The 25,643-nt window shown below is 41.8% G+C and overlaps 1 protein-coding gene across 1 annotated transcript; it reads left to right on the top strand.

Moving 5' to 3' along the window:
* The first annotated feature begins 20,100 nt into the window (after positions 1 to 20,100).
* Positions 20,101 to 21,333, top strand: foxg1a (forkhead box G1a). The gene has a single exon (XM_078233156.1). It carries the CDS (start codon positions 20,101 to 20,103, stop codon positions 21,331 to 21,333), a length of 1,233 nt encoding a protein of 410 aa, XP_078089282.1.
* The last annotated feature ends 4,310 nt before the right edge of the window (positions 21,334 to 25,643 follow it).

Raw genomic sequence — 25,643 nt, 5'->3', positions numbered from 1 at the left:
ACCTGTCCTGGTCCCCCCATGCCTACCAATGCCTCCAATTTCTCAGAAGACGAAGGAAATTTAGCATGTCAGCTACGACTCTCACCAACTTTTACAGATGCACCATAGAAAGCATTCTTTCTGGTTGTATCACAACTTGGTATGGCTCCTGCTCTGCCCAAGACCGCAAGGAACTACGAAAGGTTGTGAAAGTAGTCCAAACCATCACGCAAACCAGCCACCCATCCATTGACTCTATCTACACTTTCTGCTGCCTCGGCAAAGCAGCCAGCATAATTAAGGACCCCACACACCCCGGACATTCTCTCTTCCACCTTCTTCCGTCGGGAAAAAGATACAAAAGTCTGAGGTCACGTACCAACCGACTCAAGAACAGTTTCTTCCCCGCTGCTGTCAGACTTTTGAATGGGCTTAGCTTGCATTAAGTTGATCTTTCTCTACACCCTAGCTATGACTGTAACACTACATTCTGCACTCTCTCATTTCCTTCTCTATGAACAGTATGCTTTGTCTGTATAGTGTGCAAGAAACAATACTTTTCACTGTATGTTAATACATGTGACAATAATAAACCAAATCAAATCAAATCAAATTGCAATTGGATGAAAATACACCTCAACCTCAGATTTGAAACATACAGCTATACCTATGGAGAGGAGCTACAGGTTATGCTCAGATTAATTCAATGCTAATATAGACAGTAAAACATCTACTGAGTTTGGAGACCCTACATTTATTACAGCAGATACTTGCAACTTTTGAGATTTGGTGAAGGAAGAATAGTAACACACTCACTCAAAATCTCCTGTGGCATGTATATAAGTTTAATATAGTCTGTAACTTTCTTTCCACCTAGTCCTTAGTCCCTAAAGGAGGTTTAACAGTCATCTTCTGTCCCCACTAAAAATAAACTTCATTGAATGAACAGCATGTCCAGAGTGGATGTGGGGAAGATGTTTCTGTTAGTAGGTGAGACGAGGATCTGAAGGCACAGCCTCAGAATAAAGGGACGACCATTTAGGAGGGAGATGAGGAGGAATTTCTTCAGCCAGAGGGTGATGAATTTATGTAATTTATTGCCACACAAGGCTGTGGAGGCCAGGCGTATTTAAGACAGAGATAGACTGTTTTTTAATTGGTAAGGGGATCAAAGGTTACTGGGAAAAGGTGGGAGATTGGAGTTGAGAAACTTATCAGCCATGATTGAATGGTGGAGCAGACTTGATGGGCCAAATGGCCTAATTCTGCTCCTATATCTTATGGTCTTATGGAATTATGTCTACTAATTCTCCTGAATATGTCATATTCCTCTTGGCTGCTTCAAGCACGTTTTAGAATTAAAGGAACACAATTTTACACTTGTGGTCACTCTTTTGGAATACTGTGATATGTGATGCTGCAACAGATGAAGACATCTGACAATTGTGCAGAGGGATTAGATGTCAAGAGACCAAACTGTGCTGTTTGTATTGTTCTTCCTCTCTCTGCTTGACTAACTAGGTTTCCCAATTGCTGCAAAAGGTCGAAACCACAGCATGACAGGTAGCAACTGATAAGCCATAAAATATTTCTCTGGCTTACGAAAGCCCTTAAATTGTTGAAGGGCATTAAAGCTGCAATATAATGGCATAGCTGATGATTTATGACTCTTTATACCAATGCATGCAGGGTAGTACACTCAGGTGGGTGGCAATATATAGGCAGTCAGTGAGAGCACAAACGCAACATGTGACATGAGCTGTTACTTAGAGTATGAAGCACAACATCTGATACAAGCTGTCAGGGGATCCAGTATAACATGAGCTGTCAGTTAAAAAGCACAGTGTGAGTTAGGATTTGAGTCAGAGGACAGTAGGAAAAAATGATAGGACGTGAATGAGAATGCTACAGCCTCATCTGACTGGAAGCAGCTACACTTCTGGCATTTTCAATGGAAATGAACTGTCCTCTTGTCTGGTTGATAGACTGAATGGTTAACAGGATTTTTGAAGACCAGGTCCTTTACTGAAAATGTGATTCAAAAAATAAGGGGCAGTTCAGAGGGGGCAAAATAGTTCATTGCTAGATGTATTGTTTGGAAACTTAACAATTGTGAAAGTCTTTGGTAGTGATTGCAAATGCTTTGTAACTACCAGATTTTAAAAAGTTATTTTAAACTTTCAAACTGATGAGAAAGGCCAAAATGATCTCTTCCAATCTGTGGTATTTTGTACTTCCAGTAGTCAATGCGTTAATTAACAATACTGAATTCATAGGGCCTTGGCAAGACCACATCTTGAGTATCTAAGGAAGGATATATTTGTCTTAGAATGAGTGCAATAATGTTTCACTAGATTGATGCCTGGGATGACAGGGCTGTTCCATGAAAAGAGATTAAGTAGATTATGTCTACGTTCTTTGGAGAATATAAAATACTGAGAGGTAATCTCATTGGAACACATAAACCTTTAGACGGCTTGTCAAAGTTGATGCTGAAAGGTTGTTTCTTTGACTGGAAAGTCTAGAACTAAGCATTCTAGTTTTCGAATAAGGGGTTGATGACCTAGGACTAAGATCAAGTGAAATTACTTTACACAGATGGTTGTGGATTTTTGGAATTCTCAATTGCACAGAGTTGTGGAGGTTCATTGTGAAGACTATTCCAAACCTGAGATTGATAGATGTTGGAACTTTTGAGAGACAGGATAAGAAGGAAAGTGAACTTGAGATAGAAAGTCAACCATGATTGTCGAGTCAACTGACCTACCCTTTCTTCCAGTTCTAAAGTTCTTAAAAGTAAAGATTTAAAATGTGGTGAGCTGTTTTGATTTAGACAAAATGTGGTTTTACATTTCCTAAATTTATTATTTTAATTTAGGAGTGACATTAGACTGGAGAAAGTGAGTACGTTGAAGTTAGTTGTTGAAAAATGTCTGATAGACCCCTTGAATTATAAATATTACAAGTTATGTTCTGAAATGAAGAGTCAGAAAAGTTGCTAAGAAAATGGCCCTCAGATAACAAATGAAGTTATAAAATTATTCTTGTTCTGCCAAAGAAATCTTTCGGTTTTCTATTTGAGACAGTATATAAGAGTTTAAGGGTAGCCTTTCCCAGGCTGATACTTGTACATTGCCTGGCCAATCAAAACTTCAGGACCATTGAAATAAATCAAATGAAATTATCTCCAGCTTATTAAATCCTCACTGGAACTATTTTAAGTTCCCACATTAAGTCTTCAGAAATTCTCAAAGTCAAAAGCACGATCGATCCAAAATAATTGATTCCATACACGTGACTGCCGCTGCCTCAATAGGTAATTTTTATATAAATTATCTCACAGGTTTATATCATAAATTTTAAGTCTTCACAGGATGTCCAATAAATTGCATGGACAAGTGTTAACTATAAATTCTAGAAGGAATTATAGGTCCAAGCCTGTAAAATCCAGTGTTTTTAAAAAGCTCCTGTGGCAGAGTGGTTAGCACTGCTGCCTCACAGCACCAGAGACGCAGATTCAATTCCGGCCTGGGGTCACTGCCTGTGTGGAGTTTGCATGTTCTCGCCGTATCTGCGTGGGTTTCCTCTGGGTGCTCCGGTTTCCTCCCACAGTTGAAAGATGTGCAGGTTAGATTGATTGGCCATGCTAAATTGCCCCTTAAGGGGATTAGCAGGGTAAATAGATGCGATTATGGGGATAGGGCCTGGGTGGGATTGTGGTTGGTGCAGACTCGATAGGCTGAATGGCCTCCTCCTGCCCTGTAGGGATTCTATGATTCTTCTATGATTATATGGCTTGGGAGCAGGTTAGAGCAATACTATATAAAGTTGGAAGTCCAAGAGACATGAAACTTGGTGCTTGACTTCATTGTGCTTGGCAGTAAGATCAATACTTGACTGTCAAGTTATAATGTTGTGTGGCATATCAGCAATTGTTTACATCTCCAATTCCTCTCAGCACAGATGCTGCCTAATACGCTGTGTGTTTCCAACAATTTCTGCTTTGATTATTAATTTCCAGCATCTGCAGTATTTTGTTTTTGCCACTGTTAATGAAGTTTATTTTGAAGTGTAATGTTGGGAAAAAGAAACAGCCAAATTAAACACATTAAGGTCCCACAAATATCAATAAGATTAACGATCATGTAATTTGTTTCTGTGTTAGTGATTGAGAGATAAATATTGGCCAAGATATCAGGTGAGCTCCTTGTTCTTCTTCGAAGAGTCCATTGGGTCTATTTTACATCCATCTTGGGTTTTGATAGTAAAGTTTTTCCGAAGCTGGCACTTCAGACAGTGCAGCAGGTCCTGAGCGCTGCAAAGTGCCAACATGAACCCTAACCAGCCTCCCATCCATTGACTCTGCCTACACTTCCCGATGCCTCGGCAAAGCAGCCAGCATAATTATGGACGCCACCCCGGACATTCTCTCTTCCACCTTCTTCCATCGGGAAAAAGATACAAAAGTCTAAGGTCATGTACCAACCAACTCAAGAACAGCTTCTTTCCTTCTGCTTTCAGACTTTTGAATGGACCTACCTTGCATTAAGTTGATCTTTCTCTACATCCTCACTATGACTGTAACACTACATTCTGCACGCTCTCGTTTCTTTCTCTATGAACAGTATGCTTTGTCTGTATAAGCGCACAAGAAACAATACTTTTCACTGTATGTTAATACATGTGACAACAAGAAATCAAATCAAATAAATATTGTGCTCAAGTCTCTGGGGGGATGTTTGAATTCAGGAATGGAGATGAGAGTGCTACAATTAAACCAATGTGTTTCAAACAAATGGTTAACTAATTCATTAATCTGCTGGAGCAAAGAATTGTTTTATGGATTCATTTTCAAATATGGCGCAACCTAAGTGATGATGAAGGATTAGTGTTTTTTATTCATTCATGAGACATGGGTGTCGCTGGCTGGCCAGCATTTCTTGCCCATCCCTAGTTGTCCTTGAGAAGGTGGTGGTGAGCCGCCTTCTTGAATTGCTGCAGTCCATGTGCTGTGCGTTGACCCACAATGCAACGGTGATATGTTTTCAAATCAGGACAGTAAGTGGCTTGGAGATTATCTTGCAGGTGGTGGTGTTCCCATGTATCTGCTGCTCTTGTCCTTCTAGATGGAAGTGGTGGTGGTTTTGGAAGGTGCTGTCTAAGGATCTATTATGAACTCCGCCAAACACAGGTCATTTCTGCAGGGAAGGTTTCACCTGTTTTCTTCAGGTCAAAATTCCGGAATGTCCATCAATTCCTACATCTCCCTTTCTTTAACATGATGGCTACACAACAGTTGCTTCTTTAGTTGACCTGATGACCTTCAGCCCTGTTCCACTTCGAAGATGTTCCACACCTGGATGCTGACGTCTTGTTTTACAGTCTGAGGCTGTAACTGGGGATGGGGGCGGTGCCATTCTGCGTGAAGTATTACCCGCCAGGAACCTGTTCCATTCGGAGCAGCATGCCCAGCTTCATATTGGCTAAACAAGTTATGAATTCACTCTGAGTGACCGTCAAGAGGAGGACTGGCTCCCGGAATCTCCGGCTCAGAGGCTCCCCACTGGGCCACAAGAACTCCACAGTCCCATTCCTGACCAGATAATCTGTATCTTTCTATTAAAGATGATAATTGTTCTGTCTCGGAGTCCATTCCCGTCGATCGATAATTTTCTTTGAGATTTGTTGGTTTTATTCTTGCGTCACTAATTCTGGATTTACAATCCAGAGATTTTTCCATTTGGATTACTGATTGCTCCGGGCTTTTTAAACATGGCATTGACTGGAGGTGCAAAAATACCGAAAACAAGCTTGTAACTCGTGTTGTGGAATAATGTTGCTGATAAAACCAGGGGCAGCATTGAACAAATAACCAAGTGAATACTGGAACCTCATTTGATGCTTTGGGATAGAGAACATAGCAGCACACAGGGACAAACTGCAACTCTCAACGCCAAGTTTAATCGGTGACCTTGAATATGTAGTTGAGAATGGAAATGCAATAGCCCTTATTTCAGATCTTGCTTCTAGCGCTGATAATGCAGTCTGTTAATGTGTGTGGAAGTGAGCTCGAGTGTTTTTAGTTTTATTGCCGTCAAGCAACATTGAATGAGCACATCACACGTGTGGCATTGCCAACGATAAGGATCTTTTTAAAATGTATTTACCAATGTCGTCCTCGCAATGTTAACGGCTCCAGCGAAGGACAAAGATAGGATTTTGAAATCACCCATTATATTATCGACATGCAAGCTGCGCTTTAATAAGTTACCGGTATCCAAAAGTAAACGGTGTAAATATAAAGATCCTTGGTGGAACAAACTTTGTCCGGATGTGTCGCAAATTACAACAACTACAATGCGGATTTATTTGGCGCCTTTAATGTAAAATTAATAGCTTTGAATGAAATTCTATTTTTAATTGCACAGATTGTAAATATTGATTCTCTGAACGCAGCTTGACTAAACCGGCCCCTGAGCTAAGCTATGAAACGCTGTACATACCTCAACACATTGTGATCAGCGGTCAGCATGTAGTGCTAAACTGCTGAATACAGATTGCAGCAAATCGGTGAGTGGAGAATTTCGGGCACCTACACCCCCGCAGCTCATTTTGAATGTTATTGGAACACGGGAAACAGAATCATTTTTTGTAATGTTACAGACGAGTCAAAAGGCAGCTCTTCGAGATGGCAGCCATCATATGACAAGAAACCATAGTGTGGGAAGTGTAAGATCCAACATTGCTAACTGTGCTCGCTGTGTCTCACACACACACTCTGCCCAGCTCGGAGTTCTGTCTGGTGGACCACACCTGTGTCCAAAGCCCCATTTCTGTGCAAGTTCTTTGCAATGTCGGAAGTGGGGAAAGTGTGAGTGCAGACTCTACCCATTCCCCCTATTAAAAGTAAATCTGTGCTCAATTCCACATTTGGAGATATTTTAATGAACTTCCAGACACTTTGCAATCAGGTTGGAGTTGCATTTCCACGCATTATTCCCAGTTATACTGAAATCTGCCGCACAGATATCTCCATGCGTTGGGCTAATGCGCAGATTTATTTCCAAACTTTGTCGGAAACTCCTGTCAAAATGCATCTCTGCGTCACGGTGGAGTTAGCAATTTAAATCGGTGCGAGCTTGTGTCTGGGAGACTCGTCACTCTTTCTGAAATGGTCGATGTCTCAAACACTGCTTTTCTCCCGCGGAAACGTTGAATTTTAACTAATTGTGTGAGTGCCGCTGGATGCTGAGGCTCCCACTCTCCCCGACAAGCAGAAATGCTGGGAATTAAGCAGTGATTTCTGGAGGTGGCAGAGCTCGGTGCTTCCAGGTCCCGACAGACCCAGGCGGCAATGACACTCTCTCTTTCTCCGAGGCAGCTGTGTTACGGGCGGACAGACTGCAGGGCTAAATGCAAAAGCAGAAATTCAGAGAGAGAAAAAAAAACTTTACAGAATCAAAAACGCTGACGAATATGGGAAGGAAACTATAAGGAAAATAATGTAGTTGAATTGAAATTAAAATGAATTTTTTAACGAATAGTGCTCCTTTAATTTGGATTATTAAAATGGATTATTGATCCATTGGATCTGGATTTGGTGAAGAGTTTTATTGTTGTTGGTTACCGAAACAGAAAAAGGGGATTTTCACAGTAATTTCATTGCAGTGTTAATGTAAGCCTATTTCTGACACTAATAAATAAACTTTAACCTTTAAAAGTGTGGTCAACTGCGCAATTTTGGAATGTGTTCGCATTTGAAAAATAAAATACCTGACCTTGTTAGTCTGGCCAAACCTTGCGCTAAAAATGCATCCCGCCGCACCATGCAATGTCCACACTGCTCGCCTTCTGTCAGTGTCACATGTCACTTGGTAAACTAGATTTCTGGAAGTTTCAATTTTCAGTGAAAAGTGCCACAGAAGAGATTTCAGACATCGGTTTTGTGCAGAGATTCACTTTGCCACTTGGTGACGCTGAAGAGGCGCCAGGCTAAACATTGGCACATTGATGGAGATCACAAGATCTTCGCCCCAGTGTTGTGCTAATCGTTAACAAATTTCGCAAAATATCTTAAAAATACAATGTGATCTTCGGTTCAGAACAAGAACTTGGCTGATATTTGAATTGCGTTTCATTACTTTCGCCTCTTTTGTTTACTTTGGGAAAATGATATACAGAAAATCTGGGTGGCAGTTGTTTAATATCACCCTGCACCTGTATCACATCTGTACTCCCTCCATCCGTCAGATAAATGTCTCCAATTCTAAACTAGCAACTGCAGACTTCATTTTTCATCAATGACTTCTTTTGGTTCAAGGGAATATATTCCAAAGTCCAACACAAAGCTCTTTTTCTCTGAGTTTAATACCTTTAACTTCCCGACTTGCTACAGATCTGTAAACTGGTACATTCAGTCAGGAAATGCCTCTCATGGGTTCTAAACTCTGCCATTTTGGAAACTTATAATGGAATCTCCAGTCTTGGGACAAATTGCACAATGGATTTGATCGTGTAGCCCACTTTGCAATCTTCCCGAATATCATTGCTCAGACAGAACTGTTTCTGATGAAAGTTCTAACTAAAACCATTCCAGTCAAAACCGGGTGTTGCAACAATTGTCAACGCCTTCTGTCTCCGCCACTTTTTAACAGTCCAAAGGTGTGCCGGTTAGGTTGATTGGCCGTGCTAAATTAAACCTCGTTTCAGGGGGATTAGCGTGCTAAATATGTGGGGTCACGGGGATAGGATGGGATTGCTGTCGGTGCAGCCGCGATGGGCCGAATAGTCTCCTTCTGTACTGTAGGGATTCTATGAGTTCATTGAGAGCGCGGTCCGAGCCCAGAATCAATGATCCCAGTCACATTTCCACTTGTTCCTGGAGAATTATAAAAGAAACATTTGCTCGGAACAAAAAATAGTAGGACCAGCATATTATTAAACAAGAAAAGACTTTACTGGGGTTAACAATCCTGTCACAAACTGGGACTTTCCAGAAAAGTGTAAATTGAATGATTTGTTCCCGCTTCCTGTTTATTTCACATGGGATTGAAATCAAATGGCGGCAGCTCCTGAGCACCGGGCTGTGAGCTGTCCCGTTCCAAGGAGAGGCTGAGGGATTTGGGATTGTTTTCGCTGGAAAGGCGGCGGCTAAGAGGGGATCTTATTGAAACATATAAGATGATTAGAGGTTTAGATAGGGTGGATAGTGATAGCCTTTTTCCTCTGATGGAGAAATCCAGCACGAGGGGGCATGGCTTTAAATTGAGGGGGGGTAGTTATAGAACCGATGTCAGGGGTAGGTTCTTTACCCAGAGGGTGGTGAGGGATTGGAATGCCCTGCCAGCATCAGTAGTAAATGCGCCTAGTTTGGGGGCGTTTAAGAGATCCGTAGATAGGTTCATGGACGAAAAGAAATTGGTTTAGGTTGGAGGGTCACTGTTTTTTTTTAACTGGTCGGTGCAACATCGTGGGCCGAAGGGCCTGTTCTGCGCTGTAATGTTCTATGTTCTATGTTCTAACACTACAGAGGGGCAAAATTCTTCATTAACTGCTCAATTTGGGGACATTTGCAAAGGGATCGAGTCGGTTAAGGTGGACAGCAGTAATATTCATTAACCTGTGCACAGATAGCCAGCAAGTAAATCAGCTGGGTTGAGATGAGAAGTGAGTCCGGACTGTTGCATCGCCGGTGCTAACTCTAAGTTTCTGCAAAGACCCGTGTTAAAATATAGTGTCATGTCAATTGCCCCAAAGCGATAACATCAGAATAACAACTTCCCGGCCATCGAATAAACTTTTTTTTTAAATTAAAGGCGAGAGAAGTGATGTGTTAATTGCAGAAGCATTTTTGGATGGGTTTGTCCGGGAGCCGGCCGTTCTGTCTGCGACCATCGAATAATGAGGGCAATAATTGAAAATAGATTATCCCAGTGATCCTCCCAAACTCACAAAACAAAATACAAACAAAAATAAAGTTCCCAAAAGAACGCAGCAAGTGCTGAGGTTGCCCCGCCGCGGATGGGAGAGAATTTTAGCTTCGCTATAATACATTACTGGCAACATTCGGTAGATTGTCCGGTGAAACCAACAGATATTTAGGAGTTTATTTTTAGCGTTTGGACACTGATTCTCGAACCCATTTCTGTATCACACTTCTGTGCTTAGAATTGTATTCCCATCAGTAAGGCTGACTCTGACATGAGTTAATCCGAAACAAAATCCACATTACACCAATAAACACTGACTGGGCATTTTATCCTAAATACCTGGATGATGTGTTCAATTTAAACCGGGGGGTGGCGCGGGGGGGTGGGGGGGTGGAGGAAGGGGGATGGCGGGGGGTGGTGGAGGAAGGGGGGTGGCGCGGGGGGGGGGGGAGGTGGATGAAGGGGGGTGAAGCCAAAGGAAATTCGGGGGAACTGCTTCGCCTTATTATCGCACTAAAAGGAAACTATTCGCTTATTTTGAACCATCAAGAGAATTCTTCCTGAAAAAAATTCTGAAAGAGATTAAGGCAGCAGTCCCACTAAGATAATGTTCCTCTTACAATTTGCTCTCTGCATCTCAAAACTAAAACTGCAGCCTTGCAACCAACCCCCATTTTGCCAGCGGATGAAATTTGCAAAGAACAGTCTGGTTTGGAATTTTCCTCGGGAGGGGGTTTGGATCAGGGCAGCAGGAGTCGGTACAATAACATCAGTGTCGCAATGGTTGCGACACATTCTGGACAAAGGTACTTAGCGAAAATAACATTCTCCATAAACATTACACCGTGCGCTCACCAACCAGAACGGTTTCCTCTTCCAATCCCCGTCCCACCTCCAACTTTTTGCACCCCTTCAGCTCAAGCTCAGGATTGGATTGGAAACTCAAACAAAGCATATTTCAGCACTAAAATTATCAATCGCGTGTAATAAATCCCGAAGAACAAAAAAATGTTTTAAACTAAGTGGTAGTTACGTCGCAATATTGTAGATTGCGATGATATTAATATTACAGACCCAAATGCCAATGTTAGCAACACATATGGAGTTAGTCAAATGTTTCTGATCTGGTTACTGCACTTTTCCCCTCTTGTTGTGAGCTGCACTGAATTGTACGAATATTGAAAATCCTCCCGGTGCTTCCGACAAAGGATTGCCTTTCACAATCTGTTCGCAAACTGGTCACCAGAACCCAGGTCTCAACCGCAAATCTTCACGGAGCCAACCGGGAACACCGACAAGCAAAGAGATAACTGGGGGGGGGGGGGGGGGGGAGTATCTCCATTTGTATAGCGCCTTTCACCCAGACGGATAGGCACAGGCGCCACACATTTATTCACATAGCCACCGGGGATCCGTGCCCGCATTATCAAAACTTTATTTTCAATTAATTCGATGGCGGTGTCACTAATCGCCCCCTTTCCATTTGCCAAGGGAAACACGCAGCCCAGAAGAATGGGGGGTGGGGAGGAATGGTCAGGGTGTTTGTCCGGCTTGTTACAGATCCGTTAACATTCAATGATTATTAAATGAACGCGGCTGACCGTTTGGGAGGCAGCAGTGTGAAGACATTGCGGACAGGGAGCGAACCGATCACATCAACTGTGAACAAAGTAGTGTGTGACAGGACAGAGAAAGATCCATTTAGCAGAGTAAATATAGCACCGGGGAAGTTTAATATCCGGAGTATGAGGGAACAGGAGGAGGAGAAATGTCTGCCTTCCCCCCCTCCGCCCCCTCACAAGCCTTGGCCTCTGAGAAAGTGGACAATCAATAATCAATCACCAGTGATTTTCTCGTTATTGGACCAATGCGCTCTCTCCATCAGAAATTGGATCAACATGATACTCTTGTTAATCCATTCTCTTCTGCAACAGTTTTTTGTTGTTCCCGCCGATTTGTTGGTACCCTCGCTTCGATTGCAGGTCCAGATTAAAAATTAAAATCCAACCACTGTGTCCCTCAACTATTTAGATTTTCACAGGCGCGAGACAAACGTGAATATCAACCCCTCTGGAAATGTTTATTTTCCAATATTTACCAATCAGCGCGAAGTTTTTTTTCTGGGTTACTGAAAGCGAAAGGAACTGTATTGGCAAATCCTGTGCTTTCCTGCTGATTTTGGAAACCATTTATTTTCCGTGGGCTTTAATGAACAATTTTCACGCTGTGGTTGCTAAGAAATGAACTGGCTCGTCACACATTTCAATCCTACTGCTTAAATATTTTTGTTTTATATGCACCGTCTACTTTTACAACCTGTAAATATTTATGAAGCATCTGAGCTAATGTTATTAGATATCAGCGGTATTTGTGTCTTTATCTGATGTACAATACATTATATTGAAGACGCCAACCGGCAGAAATTGCAACTCGCGGCGATGAGTGTGAGGGTCTCCGCCAGGCGGCGTGTCTGGACTACTTGGGAGGGCGAGGATTTGCTTTGAAAGATGGATCAGATATTGTAGGGACCGACTTTACAACGCAGTCGGCTTTTGTTCCCGTCTGTGAAGCTTCATGCCTTGTGTTCCATGTGTAAAATTTTATAGAACGCTTGTAATGCTTTCTGTCAACGCTCCAAATCGTCAACAATTTGGTTTAGGTGGCTTATTATTGAATTATTATCTAATGTAGCCACAGCTTCTTCCTGACGGTTTGGGTAACCGTCCTTATTTCCCTGTTACAGTCAAGTTTATGATCAATATTGAAATTCTGGTGTAGATATATAGACTTTCTCAAAACTGCTATCATATAAATTTGTGCAACTATTTATTTTGGGGATTTTTTTTCGCATTTCGAATATTTACAGGTTTCTTGCAAACGTATTTCATCAAGTCCCAATATTTAGTCTTGTTGATGCTTGAAGCGTCCGGTTCGTCGATTAGGAGAAGCAAAAGTTTGTTTCCCAATTGGAGTGAGAGGGTCTGATTGTGCCGTAAATAATGCTTTATAATTCCTGGCCTTGTAGGAAAGGAATGGTCTGATTTAGGGAATAGCTGGAGAGGCAGTCATGTAGAGGTAGTATGTTGTGTACTCTCAACATATACAGCTCCAGGAGCGTGTCGAGACAAGCAACTCATTTAGACTAGGTGCTGAGGGAGAGCTGCTCTAGGTAGATGCAACACAAAGCGCGGTCACCGACAGCCTAATAATATTGGCTGGGCTTTGCAGATGCAACTGGGTTTTAATATTTATAATTATTCAGATTGTCCTTGTGAAAATTACATCAACGCGAACGAACCCACAAACGAGAATAATGATCAAAGTCACCTATAAATAAAATTCCCAAATAAAATGGAGCTAACATCACCGCGGCCGGAATCTTACACACAATATTAATTATTTCTTAAAGTATCGTTCAGGAGGGAAGTTGCCATTTCTAGAACAGTAACTGGTGTTAGAGAGATAGGCACCCAATCTGGGAACGGGAGTGTTTCCTTTTGTTCCAGACAATCTGTGTTTTCCCCAATTCCCGACCGCTTCTACTGGGTAAACACCAAGTAAACTAAACGGTACCACAAAGAGGCACAAAGAGCTACTGGAGGTTGAAACTGCAAGCTGGGCATTACAATTAATTTTCACACCCCGTCGGCTCAAATATTGAAGTCAAATCCATGGATAAAATTAAAAGATGTTCTTCTCCCTTTAAATAATCGATTTTCACAACTGATAATTTATTAATCAGTTCAGTTCGGGCGGGACTGGGGAAAGTTGGGACGGGTCCTGCAGCAACAATTAAAAGACCATTGTCTCCATCGGGTTTCTGCAGAATTTCTTTGTGTGTTTCTGGCGCGGTTTAAATTCGCGGAAAACTGCGCCGGACAAGATGCGAAACAAGTGATATTGAATCTCTGATTAGAATGGGACCAGCGGATTACACAGACTGTGTTACAGCTTTCACTCCTGGTCCCAATTCACAAAGAAATGCGTTTATTTGGAAACTGCAGATTGCTGCTTAGAAGATTGCATCGTTTTAATAAAACGGTTAAAATAAAGCCACAAATAAAGACAATTGTATATTTTATACGGTTACGGTGGGTACTTTATAAATAGATTTTTTTTATTGGCAGAGCCTTCTGTTGGGAAACGTCATTTTTTATGTTTAAATCCAGGGCGTCACACCGTTTGCAAATCAAGTCAATATTTGAAATCATTTTGTTAATGTTATTAAATAAACGCCGGCTCACATTGTCAGCCTGGGTAGGCTGGAGCAGAATATTGCAGATTACATTCCGGCATGTGTGGAAGACTCGCCGTGAAGGGAATGGAAATTCAAATAAAGGTACAAGCAATTGACAAAAAAAATACAATTAATTATTTACTTGAACACTTCCTAACATCAAGTTAAAAAAAATCCCCGCCGTGGATTTGTGAAGACAGATGGATGAATATTAGAATGCGCTGGAAAAATCGACGCTGCTGCTTTACAATACATTGCACACGCGTTTTTCCCCATTGAACCGGATAACCCCAGCTCAAATCGCGGATCGATCATACTATTGATTATCGGCAATCGCCGTTTGCGACTGAATCCTCAGAACAAACAAAAACGAAATGAGTTTGCAGCGGTTGAGGCAAATGTTTTAATATTTAAGAAGTTAAACTTCACAAACAGTCATCCGGTCATCCAATGGGCCGAACGATTAAACTGACCTCAGGATATGGCCACAAATCACCAATCAGTGAACCCAACTCATGAAATGTAGTGACAATACAGTTCTTATCGAGTTTTTTTAATATATTGCATGGGAACATTGATGGGAATCTTTAAAAATGCTCTTTTTAAAATATTGGAAGATTGTAACTTGAATCGTATCGTCTAAACTCTTGCAATATCCAATTCTGTTGGTTATTCGGGATGTTTTGCAATAAAGGGAACTTTCGGGAACAAGGTTCGCTGTACAGATTTCTTCGGATACATATTTCACCCTCACTTTAACCTTAAATCGGAAGCATTATCGGCAATGAATCATGTTGATCTTTGATCCTTCCCAAGTGATAGGTTTTTTTTAAATCACAAAAGCCTTTAGTTAATTAGAGAATCATTCGCCAGCATATTATTTATTTTCTGAGTCGCACCATTTTATTTCTGTTTGACTCCGTCAGTTTCAGCATGTTGCAAAGAAGTTTCTCTGTGTCATCGTTAACTTGCACCCATTCTGGGCGAAGTTCTATTTCAGTGCAAACCCTTCTGCGGTGTAAATGCGGGCTATATGATGCTGAATATCTAGATCCCAGTCAGGTTTACTCAACACCCACTCAGTGAATTATTCCCCTTGTTGAGACGCCTTTCCAAGGGTTCGGGACTGTGCGCTCTCAATCCTGTGTTTCACATCGATTGTTCATCACGCTTCAATGTGGTGTGGTGTGTTTGTACATGCATGTGCACCGCGAGACCTGTGCGTTTAAGAACATGCACCGTAAGGCTAGCAACAAGAAAATGCCGCAGCTTTTGTGGATAGCAATGTTGTCATGCAAACAACGCTTTCTGTCACCTACTGTACTTCGACATCAGATTATACATCAATACCTCATCTCAATCTTATGCTTCCTTTGTTTAAGGCACTCCTCTGGCATTGCGTAAACGTTGCTTCTATTTTTATTTCTATTTTCAAATGTATTTAGTGCTGTTAGACTGCTTCACTTAGAAATTACAATTTGCATGGCAATTTTATTTACACTGGGACCGACCCAGAGTGAACGTTTATCTTCTGGCTTTGTGTGTGAGTCTGAGTGCGTGTGCGTGTGTGTGTGTGTGTGAGCGAGAGTATGTGTGACTTTGTGTGAGTTTGTGTGTGTTTGTGCGTCTGTATGTGTGTGACAGTGTGTGAGTAGTGTGTGTTTCTGTGAGTTGGGTGTTTGTGTGTGTGTGTATTTGAGTGAGTGTGTGTGTGTGAGGGTGAATGAGTGTGTGAGTGAGTGTGAATGTGTGGGTGTGTGTGTGACAGAGTGTGTGTGAATGTGAGTGAGTGCGTGAGTGAGTGAATGAGTGTGAGTGAGTGTGTGTATATAAGAGAGAGATAGAATGTGTGTGTTTTCTTTCCTGCAGTTTTCAGGAGAATTTCCCAGTGACACAATGTTATGATGGAAAGATGCTGCAAATGACAGCGCCGGTAAACGTTCATCTTAATCATCGGGCTCTTAATTTAGTTTGGTGCTGGTTTGAGTGCTGAGCAGCCGCTGACAACCTACAGGGAGTTAATGAGTGACGAGGCAGGGCTGCTACACCAAGTAACACTTTCCTGGTGCGAAGACCACTAACTGGGAAGTTTAGTTCACTACTGTTTTCGCAAAGCTAATAATACAACCTGTAACAAAAACCACTTCTTCAGAAACATGGAGCCCACTAAATACAGAGACTTTCAATCACTAATTATTAGCGCCTACAGTCTGTGAAGTGTTTTACTTAGTTACTTGGAGAAGAATTTAAGGATGATTCCTTCAATCGTCTGTCAATCCAGGACTGTTCAGATCTCTTACAGATAAAAAAAATAAAAACATTGTTTATTCGGTGCCAATTCAACAAGAATATTTTATTCAAATTCAGGATAAGTTTATCTATTTTTATAAAATGACCAGCACAGACAACACTTTAGACAAACCTGGGATCCAAATGACAAATCAGAATTGTTCTGGAATTAATATATTCCCTATTACCAATTCTATTGCGTGCTGACACCTCACTGGGATAATGGCTGTCTCCGTTTTTGTTATCGTTTCAAGAGCTTCAGCCCTGATTTATATTTTTTTGCTGAACTGTACAACCCAATTAAACTCATCAATAACACATGGGAATCTTGGTGCAGATTGTGGGGTTGTTTTTTCCAACTTTATTTAACCACATTTATAAATCCGTTATATTTCACCATCAACTGTGTACAGCAGAGAGGCGACAACTTCAATCTGCAATATCTAAAATATCACATCACATATTTAGAAAAGATCCAAGCAGATAATTATCATATTAATATGGTGCATTAGTATAGATAGTTCCTGCTTCGCCCTGATAGGAGGAAATATGTAATACCCAGGAGGCCACTTGTATGCAAGAGTTTCTTTTCATTGAAGGTCAAAGGTAAAATTCTGCAGCAGACACAAAAACAATATTATTATTTAAAATAAACTGCATTTCCTAAAACTCAAAATTTCATAACACGAAACGTACAACACCCTCAGGATAAATTTCTACACATATATTAAAAATCGCTGTGCCAAACCTTCCTGTCTTATCTGATGGGAAATGAGAGATGGGCCTTTAACCAACACTGATTGCAACACATTCCTCAGTTTCTCTGGCGATTTCATCTTCCTCTGTTTTTTGCTTTCTTGGCTCACACCTGTGTTAATTCACATTATTTCACATTTTAATTGTTATTATCATTTTCTTTAAAGTTTGTGGTTCACTGTCTTTGCTAATCCTGACAACAATTTCTACCGTGGCAGTTTGACCCTTTGTGAGGGATTAAGTGATTCGAATAAACAGTTTTTTGGTTGCCTGCTAACATGTATACACACTACATATACCACACGTACACTATATAATTATATAGGCTATAATATATAAAAGTTAACTTCAGATAAGCTTCATTTAATCTTACAAATCCAATTTCAAATGTTTCACATCTGTATCAGTCTGTTAGCTTTCCTGAATCAACATGAAATCTCTCACCTTTCCGGCCAATTTATGAAATTGGAATTAAGCGAAACAGATTCCGAATATTATAACACCCCACAGTCAGCACGTCTGCCTCTTTCGGTCTTCCAAAATCAGCTTGGAATATACATTTGTAAACGATTCAAAATTATCAGACAAAAATGTTGATTTAAGTATTGCTAAATCACAGCAACAACAGTGGTTCGGTGCAAACAACAGCTGTGTCTATTTAAAAACACAATTCAATGAGCGCTTACACATATGAGTTTGCAATCAGCTAATCTCAATCTCTCTCCCTCTCTCTCTCTCTTCGTGTTAATCAACACTTTTCTTCCTGCATATCAGTGTATAAGTACTGTAGTTACCCCACATCAGTAAATGTTGATGTAACCTGTCCTTTCCCGGGAATCCGGTTACGCTAAATCATTTCATGCTAGGCTGGGTAAGAAAACGAGCAGGTTAGACCAGACTTTAAACATAAACCCATAAAATAAGCAAATGGTTTACAATCTGTTTTCTGTAATGGCGTGCGCGCACCCACACATAGCATATGAAACAATTTATGACCTTACACAGATTTTACTGGTGACCTTTTGGCCTCAGATATTGCACTGTTTAAAATTGGGAACTCCCTTTAGCTGATTTTTACAGTACCAATGAAAATGTGCCAGTATTTAATTCCTCCGATGCCTTTGAATATATTTTACAGATGTGATCAATAATTGGAAAATGTGGCAGAGTTTCTTGCTCAATATCTAGTGTTTTTTAAAATGATATTAGTGATCAAATCCATGCATCCCTCTCAGTTAACAGTGAGCCTCATTTTGGCATTGTGCTCGTTCTCCTGCAGCCGAATTTTAACGCTATTTTGTAGATATTAATTTAAAATACTCATCAATGTATACGGATTTCAATTCGGATTGTATCTGTGTTTTAAAAAACCCCTGCGGAATACAGCAGCGATAGTTTGTGCATGGTTTATATTTAATTCAGGCTATATAATTAAGTGTAAACGAGAGGTGTCGTTTATTTAATACATATTACCAGGAAAATGGAATTGGAATCCACGGCCTTCCTGGTTGATGTAGGAGTTCCGTACACACACACAGGTCTTCCATTTGACGAATCCAGCCGCTTCTGTCGTCCGAGTCTAACGTTTTCAGGGAAGGCGGCGAGTTGGCTTCACTTGGCCTGTCGAATAAAATACCCCCGCCCCGAGTAAAACAGGGGCAGCATTTGATAAAAACGCCAACACTTGATAAGACATTGCAACAGCAAACAAGAAAACTCGCATTCAGGCCTGAAGATAAATAGAAGGCCAAGTGTTGAACAATAATTGGTTCGTTCCGTTATTCCTATAAGCATCTTAATCAATTAATAGTTAATCTTTAAGAAATGGAACAAAGGAGTTATATGAAGAAGTCAGACTGTACAACGCATTTACACAAGTTACACTGATCTATCCTTCAATGTTTGATTCCGCTTTTCCAACGCTCATTAGTTTTGAGAAACATTAAAAATTAGATTTATAAAAGCAGCATTTTATTGTTTGTGAACCGATGTAAAGTCGCAATCGACCGACAGCCGGTTCTCCACATGCTCCATCCGCCATCATGTATCCAAAATGACTGACAGGAAAGGATCAGAGAGGGAGTGATCGGGAATTGGGTGGAATGAAGGGGACTTTCCCCAGGGCAGCAGCCAGGAGCCGCTCTGGGCAGCGGGACGGAGCAGCCCATTGCCCCCCCCCCCCCCCCTCCTTCTCACTCTCCCTGAATGACTCCCCCAGAGCCCTCAGCCTCCCAAACCCCCCCACCCCAGCCCCGGCTCCGAGCCCGCATATCCTGGCCGAGTGCTCTCACAGTGAGGCAGCAGTACATCCCTGCCTCCTCAGGCCCATTCCATCACAGTGCAGGGGGAGCAGGCTGGGAATGGGGAGGGGGGATTGGGATACAAATGCAATGAATCATCAATACTCAGGCCTCCGCTGCAGCACTGTGTCTAAACTGGGATTGCACCCTCGCACAGAGAGAGACAGGGAGGGAGAAAGTAGTCCGGAGCCTCTTCCTGCTCTCCCTGAGCCCCCTTTCTGCCCAGGCTGAGCTAACTTGCAGCACACACTGACCTTCCCGCAATGCCATTCTCCGGGCCCGCGGCTGTGCGCGGTGGCAGCACAGGGACTGGGGCTGGAGGAGGCGGTGATTGGGTCCCACCCGCCCTGCCAGTGTAACCCTCCGCCCAGCCTGGCTGCTGATTGGCTGAGGGCCGGGCTGGCTCTCGGCGGGCTCTGATTGGCCGCTGGCTGGGGGCTTGCAGCGAGTGTTGGGGGCGAGCGGGCCAGGGGCCGGCTGAATTGCAGCAAGCTGGCTCGGCGCGACGTGTTTTTAAGAAGATGAAGTAGTGGCGCTTTTTTTTACTACATGAGTTGCCAGCGTTTGCGATTGCGGTCCAACTGTGCTGCTGCAATTTTACCTGTGTGTGATGTTGGACATGGGAGATAAGAAAGAAGTGAAAATGATTCCGAAATCATCCTTCAGCATAAACAGCCTGGTGCCCGAAGCGGTTCAAAGTGACAACCGACACCGCTCTGCCCCCGAACAGGAGGAGAAAAGCCTCTTGCCAACACTAGAGTCCAAGTCTGAAAATACTCTCGGCAAAAGTGACAGCAGCGCAGCGGAGCCGCCCTGCTCCGAGGAGAAGGAGAAGCAGGAAGAGAAAAAGAGCGAGGGGGGGAAGGAAGGAGACTCCGGCAAGGAGGGAGAGAAGAAAAATGGCAAATACGAGAAGCCCCCGTTCAGCTATAACGCCCTGATCATGATGGCAATCCGACAAAGTCCCGAGAAGCGACTCACTCTCAATGGCATCTATGAGTTCATTATGAAGAACTTCCCTTATTACCGGGAGAACAAGCAAGGCTGGCAAAACTCCATCCGCCACAACCTCAGCCTCAACAAATGCTTTGTCAAAGTTCCCAGACATTACGATGACCCGGGGAAGGGCAATTACTGGATGTTGGACCCATCGAGTGACGATGTCTTTATAGGCGGCACCACCGGCAAACTGCGCAGGAGATCCACCACTTCGAGGGCAAAGTTAGCCTTCAAGCGGGGAGCCCGCCTTACCTCCACCGGACTGACATTCATGGACAGGGCGGGTTCCTTATACTGGCCCGTGTCCCCATTCCTGTCCCTGCATCATCCCAGAGCCAGCAGTACTTTAAGTTATAATGGAACCACCTCACCTTACCCCAGCCATCCGATGTCCTACAGCTCGGTGCTAACTCAGAACTCTCTGGCGAACAACCACTCATTTCCAACATCAAACGGCTTAAGTGTAGACAGACTGGTTAACGGAGAAATTCCTTATGCCACCCACCACCTAACGGCCGCGGCCGCCTTGGCCGCCTCGGTGCCGTGCGGCTTGTCCGTGCCCTGTTCTGGCACATATTCGTTAAATCCCTGCTCGGTGAACCTCTTGGCAGGACAGACAAGTTACTTTTTCCCCCACGTTCCTCACCCTTCAATGACTTCTCAAAGCAGTACTTCGATGACGGCCAGAACAGCGTCCTCCTCGTCGCCACAGGCTCCTTCAACTCTCCCCTGTGAGTCTCTAAGACCTTCTTTGCCAAGTTTCTCCACAGGACTTTCTGCAGGGCTATCTGATTACTTCACACATCAAAACCAGGGGCCCTCGTCAAACCCTCTAATACACTAACATATCCCTTCGAAAAGACTGTAAGTTAACATTTTACACACATTTGCGTTGTAAATAATTCTCAAAAAAAAGCCCAGGTATTTTTATTCAACTCCCCATTGTTGTCTGCATTTTGTCAGATTCCGTAGGGTTGTTTGTTTATTCAATTTCAGCAATGTGCAATTTGAGGCGGGTTAGATAGCAAACCACTAGTTAAATTAATGTAGACTGTGTATTTAATACGACTACATTCCAACTAAGTTTAAAATTAGACAGCTTTGTTCCACCAAATGTCCATGTTTGCAGTATTAGAAGTTACCTGATTTCAATATTGGCGGAGACAATTTACACTAAAATAATCAAAATTTAAAGTTTGATTTGTATTTCGTAACATTACTTAAAACATGCCTAACCTTTCGGTCATTTTATCATTTGGTTACAAAATGGTTCATGTTTACTTTCAGACCAAAGACGGGGGCTAGAAATGCACTCCTTGTTTAAAAGAACAAGTACTTTGAAAATAATTCCTAGTTTCCAGTTTACAACACTGCCTGCAAAGAATCAGAAGGGGACAATATTGATGATTGCCTTTAGCTTGTGTTGTGCATAATTCGATGTATGTGATCACTAACAGTTCCCTTTTCAGTTCCTTATGTAAATGTAGTGAAATGTGTAAACCTATTGTACTTAAAGGATAAATTTTGCGGACGTGTAACTTGTGTTGCTTAAATGCTTCATAAATTCCTTGAGTGATTGTTAATGTTGTCTCTAAATTTCATGATTGTGATATTGTGATCATATGCCCGTGTTGTCACTTAAAATGTTTACTATACAGAAGGCACCGAAATAAAAAAAATAGGTTACATTCAGAAATGTTGACATCTTGTCCTTTTCTTTACCACCGCTAAATGCAGTAGCGATTTGCAGCAATATTTTTTAAATGGAGGCTTTCCTGCCTCGTGCATCCCTGTGTCCCATCAACAAGAGACAGAAAGAAAAGGCTATCAGTCACAGGCAATGAACAGTGCGCGTTATCCAGGCCTAACTTATCCTCTCCCACTCATGTTTAATCCGGACCCATGCTGCCGTCTCAGGGCTGGTTTCCAATGTATTTAACATTTTTAGAACTGATTGTTACAGTTCTTAACAAATCTTCCATTTTCGCACAATCTGTTTCGAGTTCAGCGTTCAGCATATTACAAATTGTAGATTTCAAAATCAACAATATAGACCAGAAATGATTTCTAACAGTGCAACCAATAACATTTATGTCCACTGTCTTGCAACTCTTTAAACCATTTGTCCATCATGTGTCATTTATTTAAATTCTAAACCACCCAGTATTCGCTGAGGTGTACTTTTTTCTGAATTAATGGATATATGATATATTTTGGACGTGAAGCCCACATCTGATTTCACAGGGCCTTGTCCTTTCACAGGCAGAAGACACCAATACATTTCTTTGAAACAATGGTAAGCTTCGAAAGATGAATTAACAATCCAGTCCAGCCGCCGATAAAGCATTTCAAATATAAAGGTTTTTAAAAAGTGAATTAGTCCTCAGAAAACTTAGTTGAAAGTTTATAAATTAATATTTCATTTGCTGAATTATTCTGACGGTGAGCTGTTGTTTACAAAGTCACATTAAAGAGTAGGACCGATAAAAACAAATGAGTGTTAGGGCAGAAAATTGTCAAGGGTTGCATGTACTTTAGGTATCTTGACAATTCAGAAACATAACCTGATTTTTAAATAAAATCTTGAGTATAAATGATAGCCTGTGTTAGTGAATGGTGTGTACATTTATTGCCTTGTTTCAGATTAATTGAATTTATACAGCGACCCAGAGACCTGGTATTATTGCTTATGACAAAAAGTATTCAAATTCTCGATGATAAATAGAGAATATCTCCCCACATTGTGAGAAAACTTTGCATTTCTTGCAAATCCGCTCCGCCTGTAGTCCTGTGCCAGGCTGCTGTCCTTAACAATTCTTCTAGTCCCACGTTAGATATGCCCACGAGTAATGCAAGAAGGGCTGGTGCCTCTCACAATAGGCCCGAAGGAAAATCAATCTCTGCTCTCGATGTTATCAGTGCAATGTTAAACGGGGTTATATGGAAGGAGGAAATGTGTCTGGTGAATTAAATGCAACCAAATTTATGTGGAAGAAAGGAGAATTTGCCAGACGCTGTTGAGGTGATCTATTATTAATATTTTTTGACTGCTAAAGAAACGTGAAGGTTCATTTACATAGTGACAGTACGCAGTGACGTTGGCTGCCATTGGTACGACTGGTTGCTCCATACGTGTTACGGTGAAATTTATATCCCGCTTCTTCCCTCAAAACCGGCGCTCCGGAACTAGAAAATAAAGTTAATCTATCTGTTGGTAATATGCTGTGTACAGCCTATTAGAAAAATAACAAAATACATAGCTTCTTTATTAAGGTTAAAGACACAAGCGTGCTTTTTTTCCCCCCAATCTGTGGCCCGGTTACATAATTAACCTCGATGTTAACTCCCAAAAGAACATTATACAATTGGGGAAAAGTTGAAAGGTTTTTCGTAAGGTGCCGTTTTGCGGAAAGGACAGAGAATCATTCTCCTCTCTTACCTGTGAAGTTTCACTGAACTGGGACCAGGAGCCGAGATGCATTTGGTAAGTGCACATTTTCCACTTCTCCTTTCAGTAATTAAGCATTAAGTTGCTTAGATTGTTTGAAAGATGTGTATGTGTATATTACGCAGCACAATTCTTGTTGCACTGTTGTCCTTGAACTGTGATTTAATTCGGCTCTGGGGCTAAGGCGTTAGTTTAGCCACAATGATCGCCTTACTGAACAGGAAATCAGTATTTTACAGAATAGACAATTTGTAGAGTTGATGCTAACTCTCAAATTAAAATCGCGTGCTTGCTGTACAAATTCTCACAGGGTATTCATAAGAATGTCATTATGGTGACTTACAACTGATCTGAAATTCAGAAGATTTAATAAATATTGTATAAATCTGACCCAAAACCGAGGGAAGAGGGAGTGATTCGAACAACAAGGAAAGGTGTGTTTAATGTGGCAATTGCATTATTATTCTATTGTCAGGTTGCTGTAGCTGGATTGGGAGGGGGGGTTGGATGGCGACAGTATTTCTGTTCAGGATGATACTCGCCAGTGATTGAGTGGACCTACAGTCTGAACCTCCAATTACCTTTCCACCAGATCACACCAAATCCACTGGCAGCAAGTTTAGGAAATACAACCCTGTTAAATGCGACACAGGGAGGTTACCTGATGCCTTTGTGGCGTCTAAAGAATTAGAAGTTTGAGAATCAAACATTCGCGAATGATCAGAACAATGTTACTTAACTAACAGTTTCAAAGTGCCGCATGTTTTCCGTGCAGAAGTAATTAATTTCGAATGTACTAGCCTATTTTACAACTTGGCTAAAATACCTTGAATTTATGTTGAAAAGGTCTGAGGTTTAAAAAAATCCGAAAGCGATGTGTGTGTTGCACTTTGTCCCCGTTGATGTGTTGGATTTCGGAGAGGAAGTGTTTCAAGTCTAAATGTGGGGGCTTCACATTGGGTCCAAAACAGACCAGAGTTTACTTTTGCGGTGAGCGGTCCCTTCATTGGGGAGATAAAGTGCAATGAGACAGCGTGGTCTGGTGTGGAAGGTCGTGTGCAGGATCCCGGACTAACATTATACTTTATTGTGTGATGTTATGTATGACAATCCGAGGCCATTCTTGGGACAAAACGCCAAGGTGCAGTGGAAATAATTTCCGATAATTCTATTCGGAATCTGATTCGTCGCAAAATATCATTTCAGCACTCGAGAAAATTATCTTTATTTAACAGCGCCGTGATTTCTTTAAGCGTTGAGGTTGGTCCATATTGCATATAATACTCCCCCCGGGTTTATTTTTATTTACCAGCTCTTCCTAGTTCCATCAATGTTTGAGGGGGAAAAACGAGATAGTTTTGTCGACTTGGCAATGTGTGTTATTTCTAATATTTGTTTGATTATTTAATCCGGTTTGAAGGGCATTGTTTTTGATAACTCGGGATTGAAATTTCGGCTCGACCCGCCTGGGTCAAACGTGGTGTTTGCTGGGTTAGGCAGAGGTGAAGGTGGATATCATTAGAGGTTTTAGGATATGCCCAGGGTTGCCCAGAGGGCGGAGTTCTTGCGCACTGTAAACTTTCAGGCCAAACCTCACCACATTCGCCTGGAAACAGATGGCAAGGACATAGAACCGGACCAAGAGTTTACCCTCAATCACCTCATGTTAGGTAGGTAATCAGTAAAAAGCAACGCTGGAATAACTT

This window comes from Mustelus asterias, chromosome 18 (genome assembly GCF_964213995.1).
Source record: "Mustelus asterias chromosome 18, sMusAst1.hap1.1, whole genome shotgun sequence".
Taxonomy (NCBI): domain Eukaryota; kingdom Metazoa; phylum Chordata; class Chondrichthyes; order Carcharhiniformes; family Triakidae; genus Mustelus; species Mustelus asterias.
The sequence above is the reverse complement of the archived record's forward strand: the minus strand, read 5'-3'. Positions and strand labels throughout refer to the sequence as shown.